The 22795-nt window shown below is 37.1% G+C and overlaps 1 protein-coding gene across 4 annotated transcripts in view; it reads right to left on the bottom strand.

Moving 5' to 3' along the window:
- The window catches only part of LOC306876857 (serine/threonine-protein phosphatase 2A regulatory subunit B'' subunit beta-like), a 19705-nt gene extending 7046 nt beyond the window's left edge, over positions 1–12659 (bottom strand). Inside the window, exons 1-5 of one of the 4 annotated variants that reach the window (XM_079428291.1) lie at positions 12572–12659; positions 11275–11675; positions 2026–2214; positions 1399–1502; positions 634–736 (exon numbers count right to left, since the gene is read on the bottom strand). In XM_079428291.1, the coding sequence (XP_079284417.1) occupies positions 634–736; positions 1399–1502; positions 2026–2214; positions 11275–11625 (747 nt within the window). In that variant the 5' untranslated portion in view covers positions 11626–11675; positions 12572–12659. Of the gene's footprint in view, positions 1–633; positions 737–1398; positions 1503–2025; positions 2215–4812; positions 5220–11274; positions 11676–12571 lie in introns of those variants that run through there. The other 3 variants (XM_079428292.1, XM_079428293.1, XM_079428294.1) reach the window with 3 other exon arrangements.
- Positions 12660–22795: the final 10136 nt, after the last annotated feature.

A 22795-nucleotide genomic window follows, 5' to 3' on the forward strand; every position in this document is an offset into this window, starting at 1 on the left:
ACTTTGAAGAACAAAGGGGTGATTTTAAGGCCAAGTCCAGTTTTTAGCTTGTGCATCAGTTTCATCCAGTCTCACTCTCTGCATACATATGGTCTGCTGGCTTTTCCATCTAGCGCATTCTTCAGCAGAGAAACAAAGATTTTACTCATGCATGTTTCATAGTCAAAAACTGGTATACAAGCGTAAAAGGCGATAAATTACGACAACTTATTTTGGGGGAGGTGCGGGACTCTTTGACCCTTCCCCGTGTGAAATTAAACAATAGAAAAACACATAAATCACTGCTGTAAAGGAGCAGACGGGAACAGGCCAATCTACTCCATAACAATACTTTTTTCATTCATCAAAACGGTCAAAGCAATTGGTAAAGCTACACAATACAAATTAAAGTGCGGATGCCAGAATACATCTCCAGTGTGCACGGCCAATCCTGCCAGTGAATATAAATGACATGTCCATCACTGAACTCAAAGAATGCACTTCTGTGCACAATTATTTTATAACATTAAGCGTCATCTTTGGAATTTTGCAAGTACATAAAGGAATAATGCTGAAATCATCAATGCTCGGTGCATTTTGACCTGTGTGTGTCTGTGTTCGCCGTGGTAGGTCTCTTATTCCAGAACTCTGTACCTGCAGGAATGGAATAAAGTCCTCTTGTTCCAAATAATTGCAGCCAGGCTTGGCCAGAAGGTGAAGAAATTTGGATGCGTCATCATGACAGGTCTGAAGCACTCTGTGGGGAGGAAACAGATGGTTTCAGGCTCCCTCTCACCCTTTCAAAGAGCAATATGGTCTCCAAAACCCTTCACTTCAAATATATGTCTTCGGATTATTGGAATCTACAAATGAGGCTCCAGAATTCACGCTCAGCCAGATCTGACATGCAATGATGGAAGAATAATGATTTAAAACAAGAGTTTTCAACCTTTACAGATTCATAGACCTCCCACCCAGATGCTCAGTCAAACACTAATCTCATTAAAAATCTTTACGTCAATGTATTTCTAGACATCATACATTAATGATATAGAAGGTATATCATTATAGGTATGTGTTTATTTTTTTCATTAAATTATAATTTAAGAAACTTCCAGTGCATATTAAGGGCTCTCTGCAGAATTTTCACACCCCCTCAGTTAAAAACTTGAATGAGTATATACAAGACAGCCACACACAAAAATTTTAAATAAATAAATCACAAAGCAATGCAGGGACACCTAAAATAAACAGCAGTATCATTGTACAAAATAATATCACCAAAATTGTACACACAGAGCTCAATGCACTTCAGCTCTTGATAAGAGGACATTAACACACTTGTTAAAAAGCATCATGTGCAGCCCTTGACCCCTGCCGATATTAATGTGAGAGGGCAGAAGAGAACTATTGTCTTACTTTCGCCACATTGCCACAAACTTGTGAACGGACACATATCCCCTTCTGTCTCCTCCGGCAGCATGGAACAATGGAGCTTTCCAATAGAGTGGGCACTCGCAGGCCTGCAAGGAGAAAAAAGTGTCACAGAAATAGATTGTTACTGCAACGTCAGGATGACAAAATAGATCAAGACGTAATGAATTTCAAAATGACTGTTATATTTCTATCTAAACAAATAAGTGCCAAACAGACCACAAAGTTTTGAGATCTGGATGTAACAGAGTTCAGAAATAAACTGCAACACTAACCATTCTCTCTTAAACGGGCAATTGAGCTCAATCAGAGGTTTCTGTTAAGTGCTAGGACATTATGACTACATCTTTTTCATGTGCTGTAGAAACTATAAATGGGGCTAATTAGCAATGATTGTGTTTAGAAATCATTTTGTTTAAATTCCTGAATCCCGTCGTTTACCTAGACGGGTTCTATTCAGGATAAGTAATTCAACATATAAACAGTGGTGATATTTTTCCACTGGCTAAAGGAAAAGTAAAACCTTCAAACTTGTAAACAGTTATACGTTAGTTACACAAAATGAACAATTTGCCAAGTGGATAAAGGTGGCACGTTACAAACCACACTTACCTTGGCGACCAGCCCCATGTCTTTTAAAGTGACTCTTTCATCAGGAAATTGAGAAAATATTTTTTCTATCTTGGAAATAAGATTGTCTATGTTGATATTGGCCTGGGGCTGTCCTCGAGGGAAGTAGAACTTTGGAATGCTTTCACTTAAAGCTGGTGTAACGGGCTCCTCTTTCTTAGCCTGCGCCAGCTGAAAAAGACAGAAATAATAACCATTAGCCACAAGACTCATCGTGGGGGAGATGTATGGTTACTCTGAAAATTGCACCTCAATCAGCATTTCACAGTGATGGCTTAATTAAATCGCCTCAGTGCGTAAAACACACAGTTTAAAACAATTTTGACAGATGCACACCCTTGTGGATGACTTTCAGGAGAAGGCTTGAAATATTTTTTGGGATATTTGTACCATGTGATGACATGAAGGATAAGAAAATTTAACGTGGATAATGGTTTGAAACATGAGCTGTGACTCATTCATGACAACTAAATACGAAATGAGGGTAAGCCCTTTTCGTTCAGCATTTTAAATGTTAATTTTTTTTACCTTAAGGTTTGTTACATTTCCTTAAAACAGAATGATAAAACAAAAAAAAAACTCTTCCACCTGTTGACAGAAAAAAGGTCTAGTACATAATGCACAAACAACTATGACTTTTGGCTGAGTCTGGTTGAAGTTAAACAGGAATCTCTCTACAGTGTGATAACCAGTGCTAACCTGTTGTCCTTGTGTCAAATCTATTTGCTATCATGTTGTAAAAAGAACAGTTTTAAACAGTTACAAAATTGATAACTTGTGATGGACTGCAGGTTCAGACTTTCAAACATTACTGTTGGAAACAGATTAACTTGGTATGGTAAACAACATCAGAAATAAACTACTGGACTGGTTATACATTCGACAATCAAGTATTTAGACATGGTCTAAAAAAATCAGTTTAAAGCATGGAGTTTATAAAAAGAAGAGGAACAATCAGAGGCAAATGTTGATGTTGACTTGACAAAGCCTTGCCTGAAATGTTCAAGAATAAAAAAAAAAAAACCTTGAAATTTGCAGAACAGGCTTTAAGGTTGGGTGGATGAAAACTCTACGGAGACATTTTTAAAAACAATTGGTGGGGAATTTGAGAAAACGTGACCCAAGTGTGCACAACAACAGCATGATGGCTTTATCAAATGACAAAACATCCTTCATGCCCAAATGTTTTGTGAACACTTGTGGTTAAATTCCTCTTATCACTGATTTTCCAAAGGCTCAGCTTCCCAGAGTAACTTAAAACCTCAACTATTTGAGTGTCAGGCTGCAGCTGTGAAGATCTTGACCCCGTAGAACTTCCACACAGGAAAAAAAATCCATCAAAGCCCACTCTCTAGAATAAGCAACATTACACTGAACAAGACCCATTTGGCTTTTCTGTATTAGACAAAAACATGGACATGTAGGCTCCAGCCAACCTGACCTTCTGTGCTGCCGTTTTATCCTGAGAGATGTCAATATTTTAGGTGGCAAATATTTGCTTACTGTGATATAGAAGCAGATATTCATAACCTTCACTGTCATACTTCATTCTGGCATAAATAATGATCCCATTTGTGATCCCAGTTTTAATATGCTATTTGTTCCAAATCCATTATTAACCTCTTGGTCAACAAAACTCTAATGTAGTCTTCACATTACATTTCATTAACTCAGCATGGAAAAACATGACATGTATACACAAAACGCATTTTTATATCATAGAAAGCAACAATGAATGCCCAATTATTTAGCAGCCTTGGATCCCAACATATTTCTTATTATTTTCTCCAACTGGGATTTTAAAAACTTCTGTAAATATTTCTAAGCCATGAACAAAAACCAGCTCCAAGATTTTTCATAACATTTTAAATATAGCAAAAAAAAGCTAAATCGCAATTGGGTCAAATTAGAACACACAAACATTACAAAAAGACCATGTAATAAAATTATTTTCAACTACACAATTGAAAAAAACAAGCAAACAAACAACAAAAACCGGTACAATATAGATAACATCATTAAGTTTACGAAAAGAACAGCGCTTTTTGTAGTTTAATAAAATCACATGGCCATTCTGAAAATTCAATTGTCATTAACTGTGCAGCTGTATTTTATGCAGAAATAAGACGATCACATGCAGCCGTATCTGCTCTCCGTAAACATGTCCAAAGAAAATAAAAAATCTGATGACTTGGAGCTTAGGTGTCATGTGGTAATTTTGACCATTTACTTATTGCTTCAGTCTCTTGTGATAGATTAACTATTTTACTACCTCATCTCATTCTAGAGACATCCATAACATATGTCTAGTAACATATATCTAGTCCACTGCTACTCATCAATAACAGAACAAAAAGCAGCTTTCAAATTCACTAACTTTTAGGACCCTGCATGGAATTTTGAACGCATTTGGAAAGTCTTTCTCTGATGTGGCATGCAGGGAATTCTGCTCAGTCTAACCCACTGAGAGAGATGATGCGTTTAATCTTGCCTTCTCCAGTCAGTGTCAGCCATGTCTATAAAAGGGAATGACCATCATCAACTCCAGCATAGGGCAGACCGAGCCTCCTGCTCAATCCTAAACATTTGGATGCTCTTAAAACCACACATAATCCTCTAGCCGCTCAGTTATTAAAAAAAACTACAATGGTACAGCTAATACCACAAAACGCTAACATCATATCACTTCCCTAATGAGACTGATAGTAATAGCATCACGCAAACAAGATCAGTCTGATGGCTTCACACAGAACATATAAGACAACCTGCCTGTCCTTGCTGGAAGGCTTTGAGCCTCTTCTTAAAGCGAGAGGGTAGCACAAAGTCGCAGCCGCGTGCCAGCAGTGCCAGCTCCTTCCTTAGGTCAGGGTCCTGCCGTAAAGAGATCTCCTTCATTCTCATACTGCTGTCAGCTAATGGAGCCAGTGTGGCAGACAGTACGCACTCCAGGGTCAGGATAATCTCGCTCAGTGACTGTCCCACCACAGGACACTCCTCTGCCTGTCTTTATCAGAGCACCAGCTCTCTTAATGGTGAACGGCAGCTGCTCGCTTCAGCCGTGCAGTAGCCTGAATCACAGCCCTGCCTGTTGCTCCATACATTCAATAGTGGCTGGCAGAGGTCATGCAGTCCTGTCCTGAAAAGTCACTGGGGAGATAGTACGAGGGTGTTTGTGTGAGAGCGGTGGAGGGGGGGTGTGGATCTGCCCTTTTCAGTGTGCATTCCACTGCTCTCATAGAGGTTAAGTAAAGAGACAAACCTGCTCACTTGGAACCCTGTGATTCTGTATCCAGGAGATACAGCAGCTACTAAGAACAACACAGATTAACTGCAATAGGATGCAACATTCTGATAGATTAGCATACTTCAAATCTACAAAAGCAAACTAAAGATTAATCAGCTACTAAGAAACAGATTCCTCCAAAATTGAAACTGAATCATCATTTAGTTCCCCTCAAGTTTTTTTCTTTTTTTAATTTGATATAAGAGAACTTTGCATCTGAAACATGCAATGTCAACCAATCATCTGCATGGAGTGACTGAGATGTGCAGGATATTAGAGGAATAGTGCAGAGCTCAGACCACTAAACATGGGCCTTTTCTGAATCGGAGTCATTATATAGGGGAATTAAAACATCTCAATACAATATTCACTGTATAACATGTGTAATGCAGCTACCTGTTGAGCCAAATTCAAAAAGCACCATGTTTAGATAATTAACATTGAAAGCAATTTTATGAATGATTTATAATTATTAATAAACCAACATCAGTAATTAGAAGGGCTGTCAACTTTAGTCGTTTAGTCGACTAACCGGTCGATGCCGTCTTGGTGACTGACATTCTCATTGGTCGACCAGTTGCATAATTTTTTATTTTTTTTCACCAATAAATAAATTTTCATTGATTTACTCCTTGATATTTATTCCTTTATTAGCAGTTATATATGACTGTATTCTAAATATAATTAGCCTATGTTTTATCCCCAACTTTAAATGCTTTAATTTAGGCTATTTTATAACAGCGCCACAGTTTAGCGCACCACGAACACTCGGGAACCTCACCTGTGGCTGGCTGCACTGCTGCTTCGCGCTCAGTAAGGAATATAGGATTGTGTTTTCTTATGTTTTTGTTTTATTTGTACACTTGACGCGTTTGAAAATAGCCTAAATAATGTAACAAAACGAAAATAAATCTATAGGCATGCAGCCTATTATTTAGGGTTGTTTTTTAGGCTATTTGGGTTTTTTGTGCGTTTGTTTTAAAACACCTAGATCGGCTGGACAAAAGTTAACCCATAGCTTTGAAAGTAAAGAAGAATATACAGCCTGTATAAACGAGAGCTTTTGTTAGGATTTTTCATTATTTGGCAGTTTTAGCAGTTATATTTTTTGTAGCGTGTGGTGTGGTCAGGTGCGCGATTGTGACTGTCACTATAGACCTAGGACAGAGCTCCTCACTTTGCAGTTAAAAAAAAAAAATCACTTAATTTTCAAAGAATTGTAGCTATTATTATTATAGTTTTATGTATTGATGTTTTTTCGTTGTTGTTTTATAATTGCTCTATGAAAATTGTTTAATAAATGTTCAATCAAAATGCAAAACATCGCGTCTTTTTTTTTTTTAGTCGACTGATCGTTGCGCAGGACAGGACTTTGGTCGACTAAGCATTTCTTTGGTTGACTACAGCCCTAGTAATTAGCCCACCTAAGGCATTTGGATCACCATGTATTAGGGATGGTAAGATTCACTGATTTGCATCTGCATAAAATTTAACGATGCAATGCATCAATTTCAAAAAAGTGTGCACCGGATACAAGTTGGCATTTGTATTGCATGTTTCTAACATATTTGCATCTGTAAAACCGATTAATTTATAATTATTAGTAGATACACTATACTTATTATATAGAAAGTTACCAATAATTTGTGACCAATATTTTATATGTAGACGGATTGCTCCTCTCTAAACAGTTTCTCAAGTGCATTCTCTCATCATCACTGCTGCTACATGAATAAGACGTATCACAACACTACGGAGACCAAGGCGTGTCCTGAGTCACATAGAATGTAGATTAACATGGCTGTCTGTCTGAATCAAAGAAATAAAAGCAATCCATTTATTTTGTACCATACTGAATTGCATAGCATTATATTTTTTTCCCCATTGCATCGCATTGCATTGAACCGCATTGTGTTGAATCGAACTGCATTGTAATAGGGGTGAATCGTATCACATCAATAGCTGCTTCACATGTATTTTTAATGTATTGTATTGTTGGCTATGCAGAGATGCGTATTGCATCGGGCTCAGTTATGGAGATGCACATCCCTAACATGTATGCGACCGACAAAGATAGTTGTTTCTAGGAAAAACACTATTACTGAGCTTTAATGTAGTTTAATTTCTATTAAGGAATTTGCACCAGTCCCACACAGAACTCAATTAACATGAAGTTATAGCATCCTCATGTCATGAATTAATGAATCTTTTAACCATCTGCCCATGGTCAACTTAATTTCTTTATAGCAAAACTGCACAAAGCCTGAATTGGCCCTCTCTGAAATGTAAAAATAAAAAAAATAAAAAAAACCTAAACATGTATTACTGCCTGTGTTTTGTTTATTTTGCTTTCCAAGGCTACAGCTTCCAGCCATTCCGTGGCTTATTATAGATGACAAGTCTTAGTTAGTAACACAGAGTAGAAGTATTGAATTCAAAGAATGATGGCTGAAGCAGTTGAGGACTATTAAAAGACCCAACATGCTCTGTTTAGGCAACCCCAAGAAACAAATGTATCTTCAGTCCTTTAACAAGCATCCGCTCCCAGACTGACTGCAATTACATCAATTCTCTATAACCGTGTTGATCCAAAGAAACTCAACCTCTGAGGCTGGGTGTTGTGCATCTGAAAATTCCTTTCTTATGCCCATTATTGCTTTGAAAACTAATTGGATTAATAAAAGCAGACTTTAGTGACAACTGATCTGCCATAAAAGTGAGTGAATATGCACCAAAGGCTTGGAGCCAGAGCATCTAACAAACAAAGTGGTGCAAAAATAAAGCCCTGCCTGGCTTAAATAAGTATTTTTAGATGTCAGATCATCAAGTCCACATTCTTCCACTCATTCCTGTAGAAACAGTTCCTGTTGTTGTCCAATTGCAGGATACTGCACACATTTGATAAGCCCAATTTTCTCACTAACTGCTTTTGAAGTCCTTGCTCATCAGTCCATAAATAAACAGGGAAAAACAACATAAGGGCCAAAGTAAACTTATCAATATTTTTGTTTGTCATCTGGGTCTATTGGAAAGTTTTCTCCTACCAGCACTTTCCCCTCCATTTGGCTCATTGTTTGTGCTATACGTAAAACAACTCTCCACTGTCAGAGTAAGCTGGTACTAACAGAACGAGAAAAATATCTGCCTGAACAAGAGGTGGCAGCTGTCCGCGCAGACAGTGCCAATTTCCAAACAAAGCTCTGTGTCCAGTCAGTAAGGCCAAGTGGTTGAAGAGAGGATGACCAGCAAGGCAAAAGTGAGGAGCACTAACAAACATTCTACAATTCAAGTGCTGGAGGGGAGAAAAATATGAACACTATGTGATAACTGTTCCGATAGGAGGCTGTAAGAGTTATAAACTCCTATCAAAAGTCAAACCAAACTTTCAAATAAAAGCTATAAGTCAGAATCCCCTTGTAACTGCAGATCAATTGAACGTAGAAAAAGGGGGAAGAACCAAAACGAGGCAGAAATGTGCTTCAGAGAGTACAAAATGCTCTTGATTTCTAATATACAACTTCATTAGAACCAACACTTCTGACAAAATGGATCCTTTTAATTAACCATACTTTAAAGGAAAGATACTAAACTGCAGGGATGGTACATGCAGAAAGTATTTTGTTTTTTTACTTTTACTAAACTGACTTTTTAGTGTTCACTTTTTTATGAATATTAAATGTTGAATATTAAAACTTAGAAATGAAAAGCAGGAAAAAATTTAATTAATGAAAAAAATTTCTCACCATGTAGGCAAGTTCTCCACCTTAGACATTAATGTATAACATAAGTTAATTAAGCAACATGCCTTAATGACCTCTCACCTTGCAACCAGGAGTCAGGGATGACGGACACCCAATTATTCTGACCATTAACAGCATCTGACTGAATTTATGCATACTGTATTACACCATGAACAAATATGTAAACTGCCTATGAAGTGTAAGCCAAATTTCCAGTAGTTAATTCCTGCACATTGGAACCAAGGCTATCTTTACCGGTGTCCTGTGTCAGAGTTGGAGCAGTTGTTCCGACGAGCATCAGCATGACGTTAGCTGAATTTTTAACTAATACTTTGGAGAATGTATTTGTATTCTGGAATTCCCTTTAGCCTCTTAAAATAGAACATATGGGATCAAAATCTCTGTAATACATTGTGACAAGTTGTGGGCACATGTTGATTGTACCATGCCAAAAACATAAAATCCCAACAGTTGTTCCATCGGCACGTAAGATCACCAAAGCATTTGCGAATAACTGGACATAGAAATCAAAGCCTAGACACATCTGCTTAGCATTTCACAAAGTATCTCACTGGTCAGATAATGTCCCTACTCATGATTTACATTCACTGCAAACAGATGTCTTTCCTCAAAATGAAACTTTATTTGTCATCCTTAAAGAAAATCTAAGTTTGCAGTTTCTGCTTCTCATATTTTGCTATATTATCTTTTCTCAAACTTTGAACAAATTTCGTATGTGACTGAAATAAGACTTTTCAAAGACAGAGAAAATGTCCTCTGTTGTGTTGTGTCCAAATTACAGGGACTTCTTGCGTTTCACATCAAAAGCTAATTTTATCTCAATCTTTTTCATTTCCATGGGTGCATCAATGTAACTTATGAATAAGCCTTCTTGATATCAGCTTCTTCCTATTGGGCCAATAAGATGTGTGTGAATTTAACGACACATTGATGTGATGCTGACAGCAGGAAGTATCATGGAGGCACTGCTTTAATTACAGATATCCCTGCATAATCCAATTTACAGGCTCTGAAACCTCAGCAGCAAAGTCCACCAGCATCGCTGGACAGCTCATGATGACAGAGTCATTACCATTCCAGGGATTGACAGCATAGAGATTCGCCCACCTCTGGCCACACATGAACAGGATTTCTTTACACAAAAGACAAGCAGGGTTCACAGGGCTCATCTGACCAGAGCAGGAGCCCTACATGCACTGACCAGGAGCTGCAAAAGCCATTCAGCATCCTCTTGTGGCTAAACTGGGAAAAAGTAGTTTAACCCTCTCTTCGTGGCAAAATGGCTGTTAAAAATGTGTAGAACCATCACTGATGAGAACATTCATTGAAATTTCCTATTAAACTGTGCTAGAAAACTACTTTAAAATGAGCGGTTTCTATATTAACATGTAGAAACACATTTGGCAAATGCTTTTTACCACATTAAATATTAACTAGTGGAAAAAAAAAGAAAAATGTTTGTTTTAGTGTGATATGAGGGATTAATGGATTTGAAATTGTCTTATATGAAAGTTAACATAACACACATTTCTTTAGACTAATCAGGGCACGACAGCTTTTCACATGCATTTGCAACTCAAAATAGATTGTGTGCAAAATGTAAAATGTATTTAGGAGCACGTGTTTGAATTAAAAAAACCTGTAGGTCGTTAAAAATTGGAGAATTATCACTTATTAAATTTAAGATTGTAAAAAGTCTTAAGTGTTTTAAATGACATAATAAATGTCTTATTTTAAGGGGTCTTAAATTTGGGGATGGAAAAACAGGAATCGCAATACAGCCTAATTTGATTAATAAACTTTAAAAGGCTTTGATTTTATTAAATGTGAGTGCTGCACATTCAAAGTCAAAATGTGGTTCCATCCATTACATGTTCTACATATGAGACAAACATAATGTAATTATTTAATACATTTTTACATAATTATTAAATACAGTTTGAGGCAGAAATATTTTAAAATTGTACTCTTTGTACTTAATTTTGCTTGTAAAAGTCTTGTATATGGAATGCCAAAAATTTATTATTTGATCAATTTTGATTGCACTCCCACATTTTTAAACTTAGAATCACAGGTGAAAAGCAAGCATCAAGCTCTGATAATCAGGCCTGGATATAAAAGTCTGCAAGGTGACAGAACTGGGGTCTTACTGCATTGCAAAGAGAGTGCTGAGCACGGATGCTTTACCTTCTTAGTGCTGACAGAGCGTCGCAGGGCCCTCGCATTCGCTCCCACTCGGTTATTGCTGCCACTCGCAGATGGCAGGGTGGCTGAAGGAGGGCTGCATGGGGCACCAAGGGCCGCAGTCATTCTATCTGTCGCATTAATCTTTGAGGCAATGTTGTTGTTGTTTTCTGTTAATACCAAAGTGCTTGTGCCCTTGAAATCAGCATGGCTTAGCTCTATTTCTTCTCCATTCTTGATTTTGTTGAGGTAGTCTTTTAGCATTGCCTGAGTACTCGGTTCACTCAACCAAAAGAGGAAGAGCTCATCGACCTTCATCTTCAGGACAGGCTGAAGCGTTTGTGGTGATGCCATTTCTGGTTTGCGTCATGCAGCCAAGATCCTTCCAAACAGATAAAGATAACCTAAAGAATAAATCAGAAAGGACAGTCAAAACCCTCAAATTTAGATGTTTGAAGCATTCACTACGCAATTCACAGATTACTGATCGTTATTTCTATTTACACACATGCAGCTTTATGTCTGCATATACTAAAAAATAACTGTTACGCATATGAAAATATAAGCTACATGTTAATGAAAAATAATATGTTTTTTTTTCTAACACATAGAAATATTTGCCACATAACATACAAAAACTGAAACTTTTTACAATGGCCCAAGCTTTAGCTGAATTTTTTTAACTTTATTTTTCATGCTTACACACAAGCCACTCAGAACATAAACAGCTGCTTGCTCATCTTCACTCTCAACCAAGCTTCTTGAATTAATGTATTCTTTACCAATATTAGTAACTTAACGTCAAGTCCTACCAAAACATTAGTTACTTTTAGTGTTCGCACTGAAAAACTGTGGTGACTTGGTATTAGCATCTTTTGTCATAATTAACATATTTAACACGATGGCAGAAAGGTTTTAGGGATGTCGCATGTTACAATATTAATAACTGCAGTAACTATGGTAACGTTAAACTGGTTTCTAAACATCCCACCGCGGAGGAGGACGAAACTAGAGAACACAGCGAAAATAATCTTCTCATTTAAATTCACTTTATTTTTCTCACAATTCCACACATAAACCAAAGGAAAGCGTTTAAACAGAACCATAGCTAAACTGTGTCAGAATAAGATGGTTTGTTGCTGTTGCTAGCGGACTACACGCAGCATAAACGTGCACAGCTAACGGACAACGAGTAAATAACTCAATAAACACCGCCAGTATTCCATAACTTAGACAAAGAAACGTATTTTTAATCGCTAAAGTCCACAGAATTAAAGGTAACTGGTTGGCATTACTCTACCTTCTGTTATTAGGATGAGTTTTGGCTGTTTTCGTTCATTCAAATGGGTACACTTTGAATCAAACTCTCGTTTCCTCAGGTAACCGGGAAAGTTTATATCGCGAGAGCAGCAGAGTTCATGCGTGAACGACTCGTTCGTTTGAAGCGGTTCGTTTAAAGGAATCAATCGAGCCGATTCGCAAGAAGAACGTGTTCGAACTGTTACCGTTTGAATGGAATAGAGATTTGAATAACGAGAGTCACTTGATGAAGCGAACGCTTTCTGATCTTGCTCGACTCCAAACGAATCACTGTTTAAAAGGAAAGATTTAAGGTGAAGGTAAAGTTACTGGAGGAATATTACTCAGCAGTCCCATGCAATGTTTTGCCATCATTAGCAAGTGAAAGAAAAAATATTCTTGTTCAAACACAATTAGCCTACTCAATCTATGTTCTTGGACAGCATTTAGATTTTGCTGACAAAATCACCACAACTACAAAATTATTATTATTATTTTTCATCTATTGTGCTTCCCCAAAAGTATTTATATTATTAAGTAAACTAAGTTTCTATTTGAATACTCTCACTTGCTTTACTTATTTCATTTCAAATGTAGACATATTCTGTTTAAAAACAGATTATTATTTAAATTGGACGTTGAATAAAAAGGTCTCGAAGTGCAGTTGAAATGAAAAAAAAAGTATTAATCCGGAAAAAAAGTATTAATTCTAATGATATTAGACTGATGAAAAAATAGTCATATATGGAGCCCCCTACAATGTCCCTGAAATTTACAATAACACCACATTAGGCATTGTACCTAAAATAAATAATTTTTTTGTTCATGTAATGATATTCTTGCAACCATAGTATAAATTGTTTAAACTAGACTACAACTGTATTAACATCATGCTTAAGGAAACACAAAAACCATATGATCTACAGCACAGTCTGAAATCCTTAAAAAGTTATTCCACCCTGTACCTCATCATTTTTAATAAAAGCACAAAAGGACGCCCTCTTTATTCAAAAAAACATTTAGATATGTAATTCACATAATAAATCAATGCTTGGTGGGAAGAATGGATTTCACAAGACACTTCAATTGCTTTCAGATGTTTGGATTCTTTATTTGAGATCACAATGGGAAAAGGGAACAACGCTTATGCCTTTGAAAATCCATGGAGATTTTCTCATGCTGTATTAATGTTAACGGTACAGTATACGGAGGGAAATTGTATTGCTCAAAAAAGACAATGCTTTTGGAAAAACACCATCTTTTAGTTATGCTCTAATTGCACCTGTCTTTTTATTTTTACTTTTCAGAAAATACATTGTGTCTGTATAAACAATGAATATTGGGAATGAGTACATTGACAAAATGAAATAAATAAATAAAAATGGCTGCAGGTTATCACTTTTTACAGTTTGTATGACTTGCAGAGATCGTACTTCACTAGAACACACACCCACAGCACCTGTATGGTCATACAACATTTAAAGAAGAATTATATATCAGTTAGTACATTTATGCCTAAAACACATTACCTATATATCAGATGACAGGGTAGATTTCTGAAACACATCTTTCTGTGGCTACAGTCACCAGGCAAGACCACAACATCTAGTTTTGTTTTTAATTTTGGAAAACCTTTCAGGTCTTGTTGAGTGCTGGATATGATTCACAAGCATGTTGCATGAGAACTACACTAAAAATACATTTCCATTTTGAGTTTACATAGAAGTTTTATATTTGTTCTACAGCAAGGTACTGAACTGTAAACATAATTATGTGCATATCCCTTTTATTTAATCACACTCAAGTACCAAGGTCAAGTAGCATGTCATCAATATTAATCGAAGAACATTGCGCTATTCAAAGCTATTTGTTTGTTGATGTGTTATTAACTGTATTTAAAGGCAGATAAGCCAGTTTCCTTTCAAGATAAAAAGCAATGGACATTACATCACGGTGTGAATTATTTCATGCATTAACTAAATTGCCTCCTAAATGCTTCCTACAAAAGTGAGTAACCTATTTTAGAAAAATGTGTTTCATCTATTAATTGACTTGAGATTTCAATCTAGGTATTTTTCCTCAAACATGAGAACAAAAGTCATGCGATTGCCCCCATAATGCTGGACAAAGAACCGTTTCTTTCCCTGACGTGCCATGTGAATGTGGAAATAGGTTTAGGTTAATTTTGCCAAAGATGTTACAGCATATTCATCCCTGGTTAAGAAAGGTAAAAGAAGCTGGTTGAGCCCCCAGGGGCCTGGGGACCAGGGCCCCACCTTTGAACACGCATCATATCACTCTTTCATTTCAGCTCCTAGAATTTCATCATTCATTTCACATTATTTGAAGCTCTCTCATAGGGAGCTTTGCTCGCTGTCGAGACGCCTCTGTTGCTTCAAGATCTCTTTGAATAATTCAGAAAAAGCAGGAGAAGATTTGACGGCATTGGATTTGACTGCGTGAAGAATCAGTCCAACAACTCCCATCATAGTTATCAGTGGATCTGTGCTCAGGCAGACTGTGGTGGTTGTGGTTCAGATGTATTTACAGTGGTGTAATGTCTCATTGATGTGAGCGACAAGGAGTAGATTGAGAATTGAACTCACCTCTGCATCATGAAAATCAATGGAAGTATAAATACAGTTTAAATGTCATAAACGCTGTCATTCAGGGCTACAGTCTGAGCTCAGCACAGCTCACGTTCAGATTTTTAGAATATGAATCATCTGCAGAATTTGAGCTGAATGCTGTACAGTGGGCAAACTAAAAGGCCATAGTTTATTTAGTCACATTTATAACAGAAATAAAGAGGAGGGATCTGAAAATAGTCTTTAATTGTTTTTCAAACACCGTTGATCCAATTAGGCAGACCAGGTTAAAGTTATACATTTTACAGTTGATCTAGCTTTTTGTGTAGGTAAAAAGCACCATCTATTCACCGATATGCACAGGAAAATAAGTAGCTAGCAATAAAATGAAAGAGACTGCAATTAACAACCATTAATGGCCCACAGAATTAGAGCTTGAATTGAACATGAGGCAAATTGTCACCAGTAATACCATGTTGAATGACTTTTTCTGCCTAAGTATTAATAATAACCATTTAATGTGAGAGATTATGTTATTATTATTTTAAACGGGCAACAATTTGTCATGAAATTAATCACACATTGAAATGTAATTTTTTTAATGAGCATGAAAATTCAGTGATGTCTTATCAAAGGCAGCAAACTGTGATCTTTCAATAGAGGCAATATTCTCTTTATCTCTGCCAAAGAATGTCTCCTTTGACCACAGCAGGATCTAATTTGTGAGCATCTTCGCTACGTGTGATAAAAATTCCAAATGTTCACCCTAACAAGTATTTCCATCTGGTTCATGTGCAGAGATATATGTATAGGTTGATATATATATATATATATATATATATGTGAATTTTACATACATATTATACAGTATGGGTCTCTGTGTATATAGTGTGAGTGTGTGTATATGTATATAGGCTATATATTAACTTAAATTAAAAACATAAATATATAATGTTCTTTGTAATTCATTCTCAAATGTACTAGTATTTTTTCTTTCTTTCAAAATTTCAATGCTTTATGGAAATATATGTATAAATATCTGCAGCTCAGGGGCCTTGTGTCTGTCAGATCACATGATCTCATGGAAACGTGTTCTGTCTTATTCCTAAAACATTATTCCACCTCACCTTCTCAGAGACGTTTGTCATGACGTCTGGGATGTAAAGATCTAGTTCTTATAATTAGGCCGTGAGTCAATCCACTCAAAGTGCTTCAGTTACAAATGTACGATACCATGGAAACAGATATGGCTGACTGTATGGTAAAATGAGACATTAAACTAAATATTTTCGAGGACAGTATACCCTTCTCAGCCATCGTATCGTGTGAGGAAGTATCTGTTTGATACGTGCTGAAAAGGACACATACTTTTCACGTCACAAGAGGCTAAAGCCTTGGCACTGCTTCTTGAAAAAGGATGAAAACAAGCCGTCTAGTCAGACAGAATCAATGTAAAGCAATTACATTAGCAACCCTGGGAGCAGGCAGCATGTGTACCTGTGCAGCATGTAGACAGTGGAGACTGCAGTGATGGCCTGCTTTGCTCTTCTCAAGCATCTGTGGAAATCTGCATCTGCAGGAGGCTGTATACAGGCATATGAAATCACTCAGATGTGGAATATCAAAAACATGTCTTAAACTGGCTGTACCTGTGTATGGGAGGCACAGGCAACAGAAATGTGTGCGCATACCTGTGCTTACTCAAGGTGTGATATTGCACGTGTGCCCTCCTACAGAAATTGCATCCATTGTATGTTATTGCTAATCACTGACAGAGCACGTTGTTCACAGCAGGGAAAAAGGGCCATCGAGAACAAGCCTGACTGATTCCAACTGTGCTAGTGCACGCAGGATATGCGAATAAATCCTCGAATAAATAAATGTTTTGCTCGTTTTCGCAGTTCTTTGTTCTTGTTTACTCAAATTGCGAGACAATTAAAGGATACGCACGTTAATACAGATCAACGTCGGCTTTCTTAAAATTGTTTTCAGCCACAGCACCATTATACATAATTACACAAGTGCCAGAAATATTTGCCAGTTTTTCTCAGGCTAAGCCTGTTTGTTTCCGGATTGAATATTATAGCAAAAAATGTATGTATTGTCACTGGAACATCTCATCAGAAGTTGAATGACTAGCACGTGCAGTGTCTGAAGTTCAATTGAAAAACGCTGTTGCATAATTACTCCACTAGATGGCAGTACACGCTATTTATATCTTCAAAAAGACAACAGAGCAAAGATTTTTTTACTTAATAATACTTAAGAGACACCGAGGTTAGGAAAACAAACCAACAAAGAAATCACACATGCCAAAATATTTTGATATTTGAACTAGCCTGCTATCTTATAAAAAATATTCTTTGAACATTAGATTAAAATGGCAATTGTCAACAGTCAAAAACACTCACATGAAGGTGAAAGAGCACTAAAATAGGCTTAAAATAAACTTGCCAAAGAACAAAAAACATCAAAGCTTTTATTACAACACACATCATACAAATTCTTAAAAAATAGTGGGTCAAGAACAAACTGACAACATTTTTTTTACATGACTTTTTACATTTCTCTAGATATCAAACATTAAAAGCCTTTCTGTCAAACTTATTACCAGTGAGACAGGGTCACTGACTGCTTCTTTGTCCTGAAATGGAAATATAGGCTATATTTAGGGCACACCGGGTCTAGTTGTCCATGTTTGTTTTATATCTTATATACATTATTTTATAGGTCCAGAAAGCTGAAACATTTGATTCTTGAATAATTCAGCTTATGTAATGGTCTTAACACATTTTTATATATATACAATTTCTTTTCTTGTGTCATTAAACAGTTCCATATAACCAGATCTCGCAGCTAAGCGACAATCTGGGACAGATCAGCAGCACAATGCATGTTAGCTATAAATAAGGACAGTATATTATATGAAAAGATAAAAATGGATTTTTTTACTTTTTTTTTTTTTTTTACTTATTATTTATTCACATAAAAGTCCAAATGTACACTTCATTAAACTATTGTCACTCTAGGGTTCCAAAAGCAAGTCTACATGTGAGAAAAACATGCCGCAGAGAGTGACTGTCCACACGGCCAGACTGCTCAATGCTGCCTTCTATTATGATGTCAGCGCCTGGGTTGAATAGCATTCAATATCTCAAGGACGGCCGTTAGTGGACCATCAATAGAATAATACAGAGCAACACTAAACAGTCATTGCTCATAGTTGCCCAGTTCATTTGCCCATTGATTTATTGATATTTCACTGCTTAATACAATTAAAGCGCAGCAATTAAGGGTGCTGAAAAACAGGTTGTTTGTGTTATGTTGCCCTGAAAGCATCTATCCACCCTGAGACTGTGCCCCTCCCTGGACGTCATCTCTCAATATGATTATGATATATGTTGACCATACCATATCATTGGATGATTCTAACACAGCATGCAGCAGAGATCTTTTCAAGAAACCATCCATCTGCCCGGGAAGCATAATTAAGAATGAAATCTAATGGCCAATGTAAAATAAATATAAGCAAAAAGCAGTCATGACACTCGTCTCAGCAGGAAAATTAGTGAGTGCAGTAATTTTCTAAACAGGTTTTGAAATTGAATTTCAACATCAAGTGTGAAGCTCCCGTGGTGAGAAAAACATGACTGTCAGTCCAATAAAAAAGAAAACTAAAACACAAAAGAATGAAGAGGACAGAGACAAATACTCTTTTATTGGTTGCCTCCAAAAATAACACAAATAACAGCTTGTTGATCCCGTATCACTATTAACAAATAAACTACAAATCATTATCTTTAACTCAAGTGTTTAAAAAAAAAGACACAATCCAGTTATTTAGGCCTATTCATTTACTTTCAACTCTGGCCGGCTCGTTGCAAATCAAAATAAAACACAAGGAACGGTCGTGGAATGACAAAAAATAAAATAGCTCTCTACAGCCGGTGTCGGTCTACTGGGGTTTGAGCTATCGAGGTACTCAGCTGTCAGAGTAGTACATATAGGGAAATTTGAGAGCAGATTAATAGACTGCTTTGTGGGGTTCTCTCCCTCATTTCTGCTCCCTTCCTGTTTTTTAATTCATGCAAAAGTGGAATGAAAACCTTTGTAGCAACATGCAGATTCTTATGCAAAGCAGATTTACCTATGGTGTACGGACTGCTGCGTTTGGCTTTGATCTGTGTTTCTGACACTCTCCAACTATAAAGAAGAAAAGAACTTAAAAACCGTAAAGGCTCTTAATTGAACTGAACATAAAAGAAGATACATGGTGTTAATTGGTCTATGCTAAGAATAATTCAGGCCTTGGAGACTACTGTCCCTTACCGGCCCCCCTGCCAAAGTGTCAAGATTTACATCTTTAATTCAAGATTTCCCCGTATTAATTACCTCTCAGCAAGATGTGAATCAGTTCATTATAAAGTATAATAAATGCCAAATATATATATTTTTTTCTGGTCTGTGAATATCAGTTTTCTTCAGTGAACACAGTGAAATGTTCCCCCCCCCCCCCACACATATTTTTGGGAGAAACTTCGCCAATTTATTTTTTGATACTTCACATTGAAGACAGGTTTATTTATATAAATGCATATAAGCAAATTTTGATAATAAATATGTGGAAGCCCATTACGTTAAACTGAAACACAAAGTGCATTTTGCTGACATGCAGTGTTTACTGCATTAGGATAAAAACAGAAAATGGTGCTAAATGTCAAAAACATAAAATGTTAATTCCGAATTCAAATAGTTATAATCAAGTTAAAAAATATACAAATAAACAGCAAACAGATTATATTTGCCATAAGCACTGAAAATTCAATTTGATTTAATCAAGACTATGAACTTTTCACAGAATTTTAGAAAAATTAAGCCAATGAACGAAACTACAAGAACAAATAATTTTCACTTACGAATAATATACAAAGTGTGACAACCCAAAACCCACGTGAATGCCTAATGGGCTTCGGCATCTTCCATTCAGTGCAGTGCTGAAAAAAACAAGCGGCCATGAGACCATTTGAAATTCTACCTCTGCTTCAGACCGCGTTCCTCGGGTATGGCACTGCTTGGGCTGAGCATGTTTCATTGTAAAGTAAAGCAATTTCAACACTCCACCCCCTTTGTGACCTTTCATTATCACAGCCCAGTACGTGGCTCCTCTATCCCAGAATCCTTGGCTCACCGCTGAAGATGATAGATGGGACAGTAGAAGCTGCTGGACAACACTAGCATTTAGGGAGGCAGAGCAACACACATTAGCACTAATACCCCAGCAATACAAGCGTAAGGTAACCGCATTGCACTAACCTCGCAAGAGAATGCTAAGCATTATGACTTCTCAGGTTAGATTTGGAAGTTTCTGAATCACATATGCAGTACATTAAGCAATATGCTGCGTATGTAAACATAGCTCTCATACACCTTATTGTTTTCAATGTCATTTTATTTTTAAGATCTTACAGTAATTTATTGACACAAAGTGCGTGATTTTACGGTGGTAAAAATGATTTGATAAGGAAACCTGCAGGGACGTATTAATTAAAAAAGAGAATCTAATTAACATTCTGCAGTGACTTAAAAGCTGAATATTATTAGAGCTGCAACCATTAGTGTGATGAAAAGAGAAACATGACAGTGAAATTTAAATTCAAAGAGCTGCGAATAATGTACACACAGATCAAAAGAATAAACAGTGGGGAAAAAAAATAACACCACAAAGTTTAATTTCCCTGCCATGTGAGAATGAGTACAAAAGCGTTAGGAGAGAGCACTCTCACAAACAACAGTCTGCTCGCTGATGAGCTCTAATGCTGCCAATTAAAAGGTGTCACAAACAGACACGCTAGGAGCGCCACATCCCAAGATTCGTCTGCTCTCATGTGGCCTAAATTCTCTAGATCAATGGCTTCGCCTGCATAACCGAAAAACAAACCAATATGCTCATAATTTCGTCCGCGAGAAATGTTTCATCCTTCACCTTGAGTTTGCATCGGCCCTTCGGCTAATCTGCCGCATGTTGAACCCGCTAGTCATTCCTAGCCGTGTACATTTAAAGCGTATTAGCATTTGTCCCTGTAGTGCGTCTGGGTGCCAAAGAGCCTGTAATTATTATTCATTAGTATTCATTAGTGCTGGGTCCTGCCCGGTGTGTAGCTCATGTTGAATCAGCTCTGGTGTTAGATTTCTGACAAGGCCTGGGTGTGCAGGTCAGGGAGGACTCCTTAATTAGGCTTACAAGTCACAAGTTATTTTCCACGCTCTACACGCGAGGTTAAGAACGCATCGGTGCTATCACTCCACTAGGACGAGAGGAAGGAGAGAAAGCAAGGATAAAAAGAAAACGTGGCTTCTATCGCCTGTCTTGTTGCATTGGACGAGCGTGATTAGTTCAGCAGGCTATGTTCATTTGCGTTTGGCCAGATGTGAAGGTTTTTACTTTTTCATCTAACTTTAATTTAAAATGCATGCTCATTGCGGATGTCCGGTCTGTGAAAAAAACCTCAGGATAGGTCATGAGCTTGCTGAGAATTCTGGCTCGGCTACAGAGGGTTTATCATCAAACTACTCAGCAAAACAAAGAGATGCTAATGCTCCAGAGAGACATGAGATCAGGTATGTATAGGAGGTCCACCGTCTGCAAAAAAAATTCAGACTTCTCCCTGGCCTCCATGTCAAACACTTGGTATTTAGAAACAAATTTGTGTCATTTGAGAGCTGCTGCATTGCGTTGCCGTGTTGAACAAGAACGAGCTCGGCTCACTGAATCTGGGTGGTGGATTGAGCGCATTTTTAGCGACTGTAAATATTGCATCATTATAATTGCATCATGGCTGTATTCAAGTCAACAAATACATAAATATCTAAAACGTTTTTATGGTGTCGCCAAATGAGTCTCACAGGGTAGCGGCCAGACACTACACTTTTATGTTGCACTTTAAAGAGATAGTTTACCCTAAAATGAAAATTCTGTCATCATTTGCCCACTCTCACATCGTTCCAAACCTGCAGGAGTTATTCGTGAGGAAAACAAAGGAAGATATAATGAAAATCAGTAATTGACAGCTAATATTAGATTCTACATTGACGTAATTGTGTTTGAAAGTGTCTGTACAATATAAAATAAAGATCTTGATTTTATATTACAGGCATAATGAGAGCCAGTAAGGATCCTTCTGTAAGTAATCACATTCACAAGTGAATCTAAATGAAAAAATATCGCTGCTGTTGACCGTTTGGACAATGTGTCCCTGAAGAGCATCTACAAAGCACTGAGAAAGGGATATTCTCAATTACTCTCCCCATAATGGGAACAATTGTTTCTCGGTCTCAACTGTTTATCATTGCGGTTATCAAGACGTTTATGGTATTCACAATGGAGCAGAAATAATGAGAGAGGAGTGGGTGGGATAAACATCAGGGTGAACTCACATTATTCCAACCCCCATCAGCATCGGAGAACCATAAAACCCCACAAATGATAATTGTTATGGTCGATGCATGTAGGAGGGTGGATTGTTAGCTGGAGCTGAATTTCCCTGCATGGTTTGCACTGCACAGCTAATTGTGTAATTGTTAGCATGACTGAGTGCGCTTCTTCCAGGCACGCCGGTGGCTCTGGAAAGGACCAAAGT

This window comes from Barbus barbus (genome assembly GCF_936440315.1).
Source record: "Barbus barbus genome assembly, chromosome: 11".
NCBI classification, from domain to species: Eukaryota; Metazoa; Chordata; class Actinopteri; order Cypriniformes; family Cyprinidae; genus Barbus; species Barbus barbus.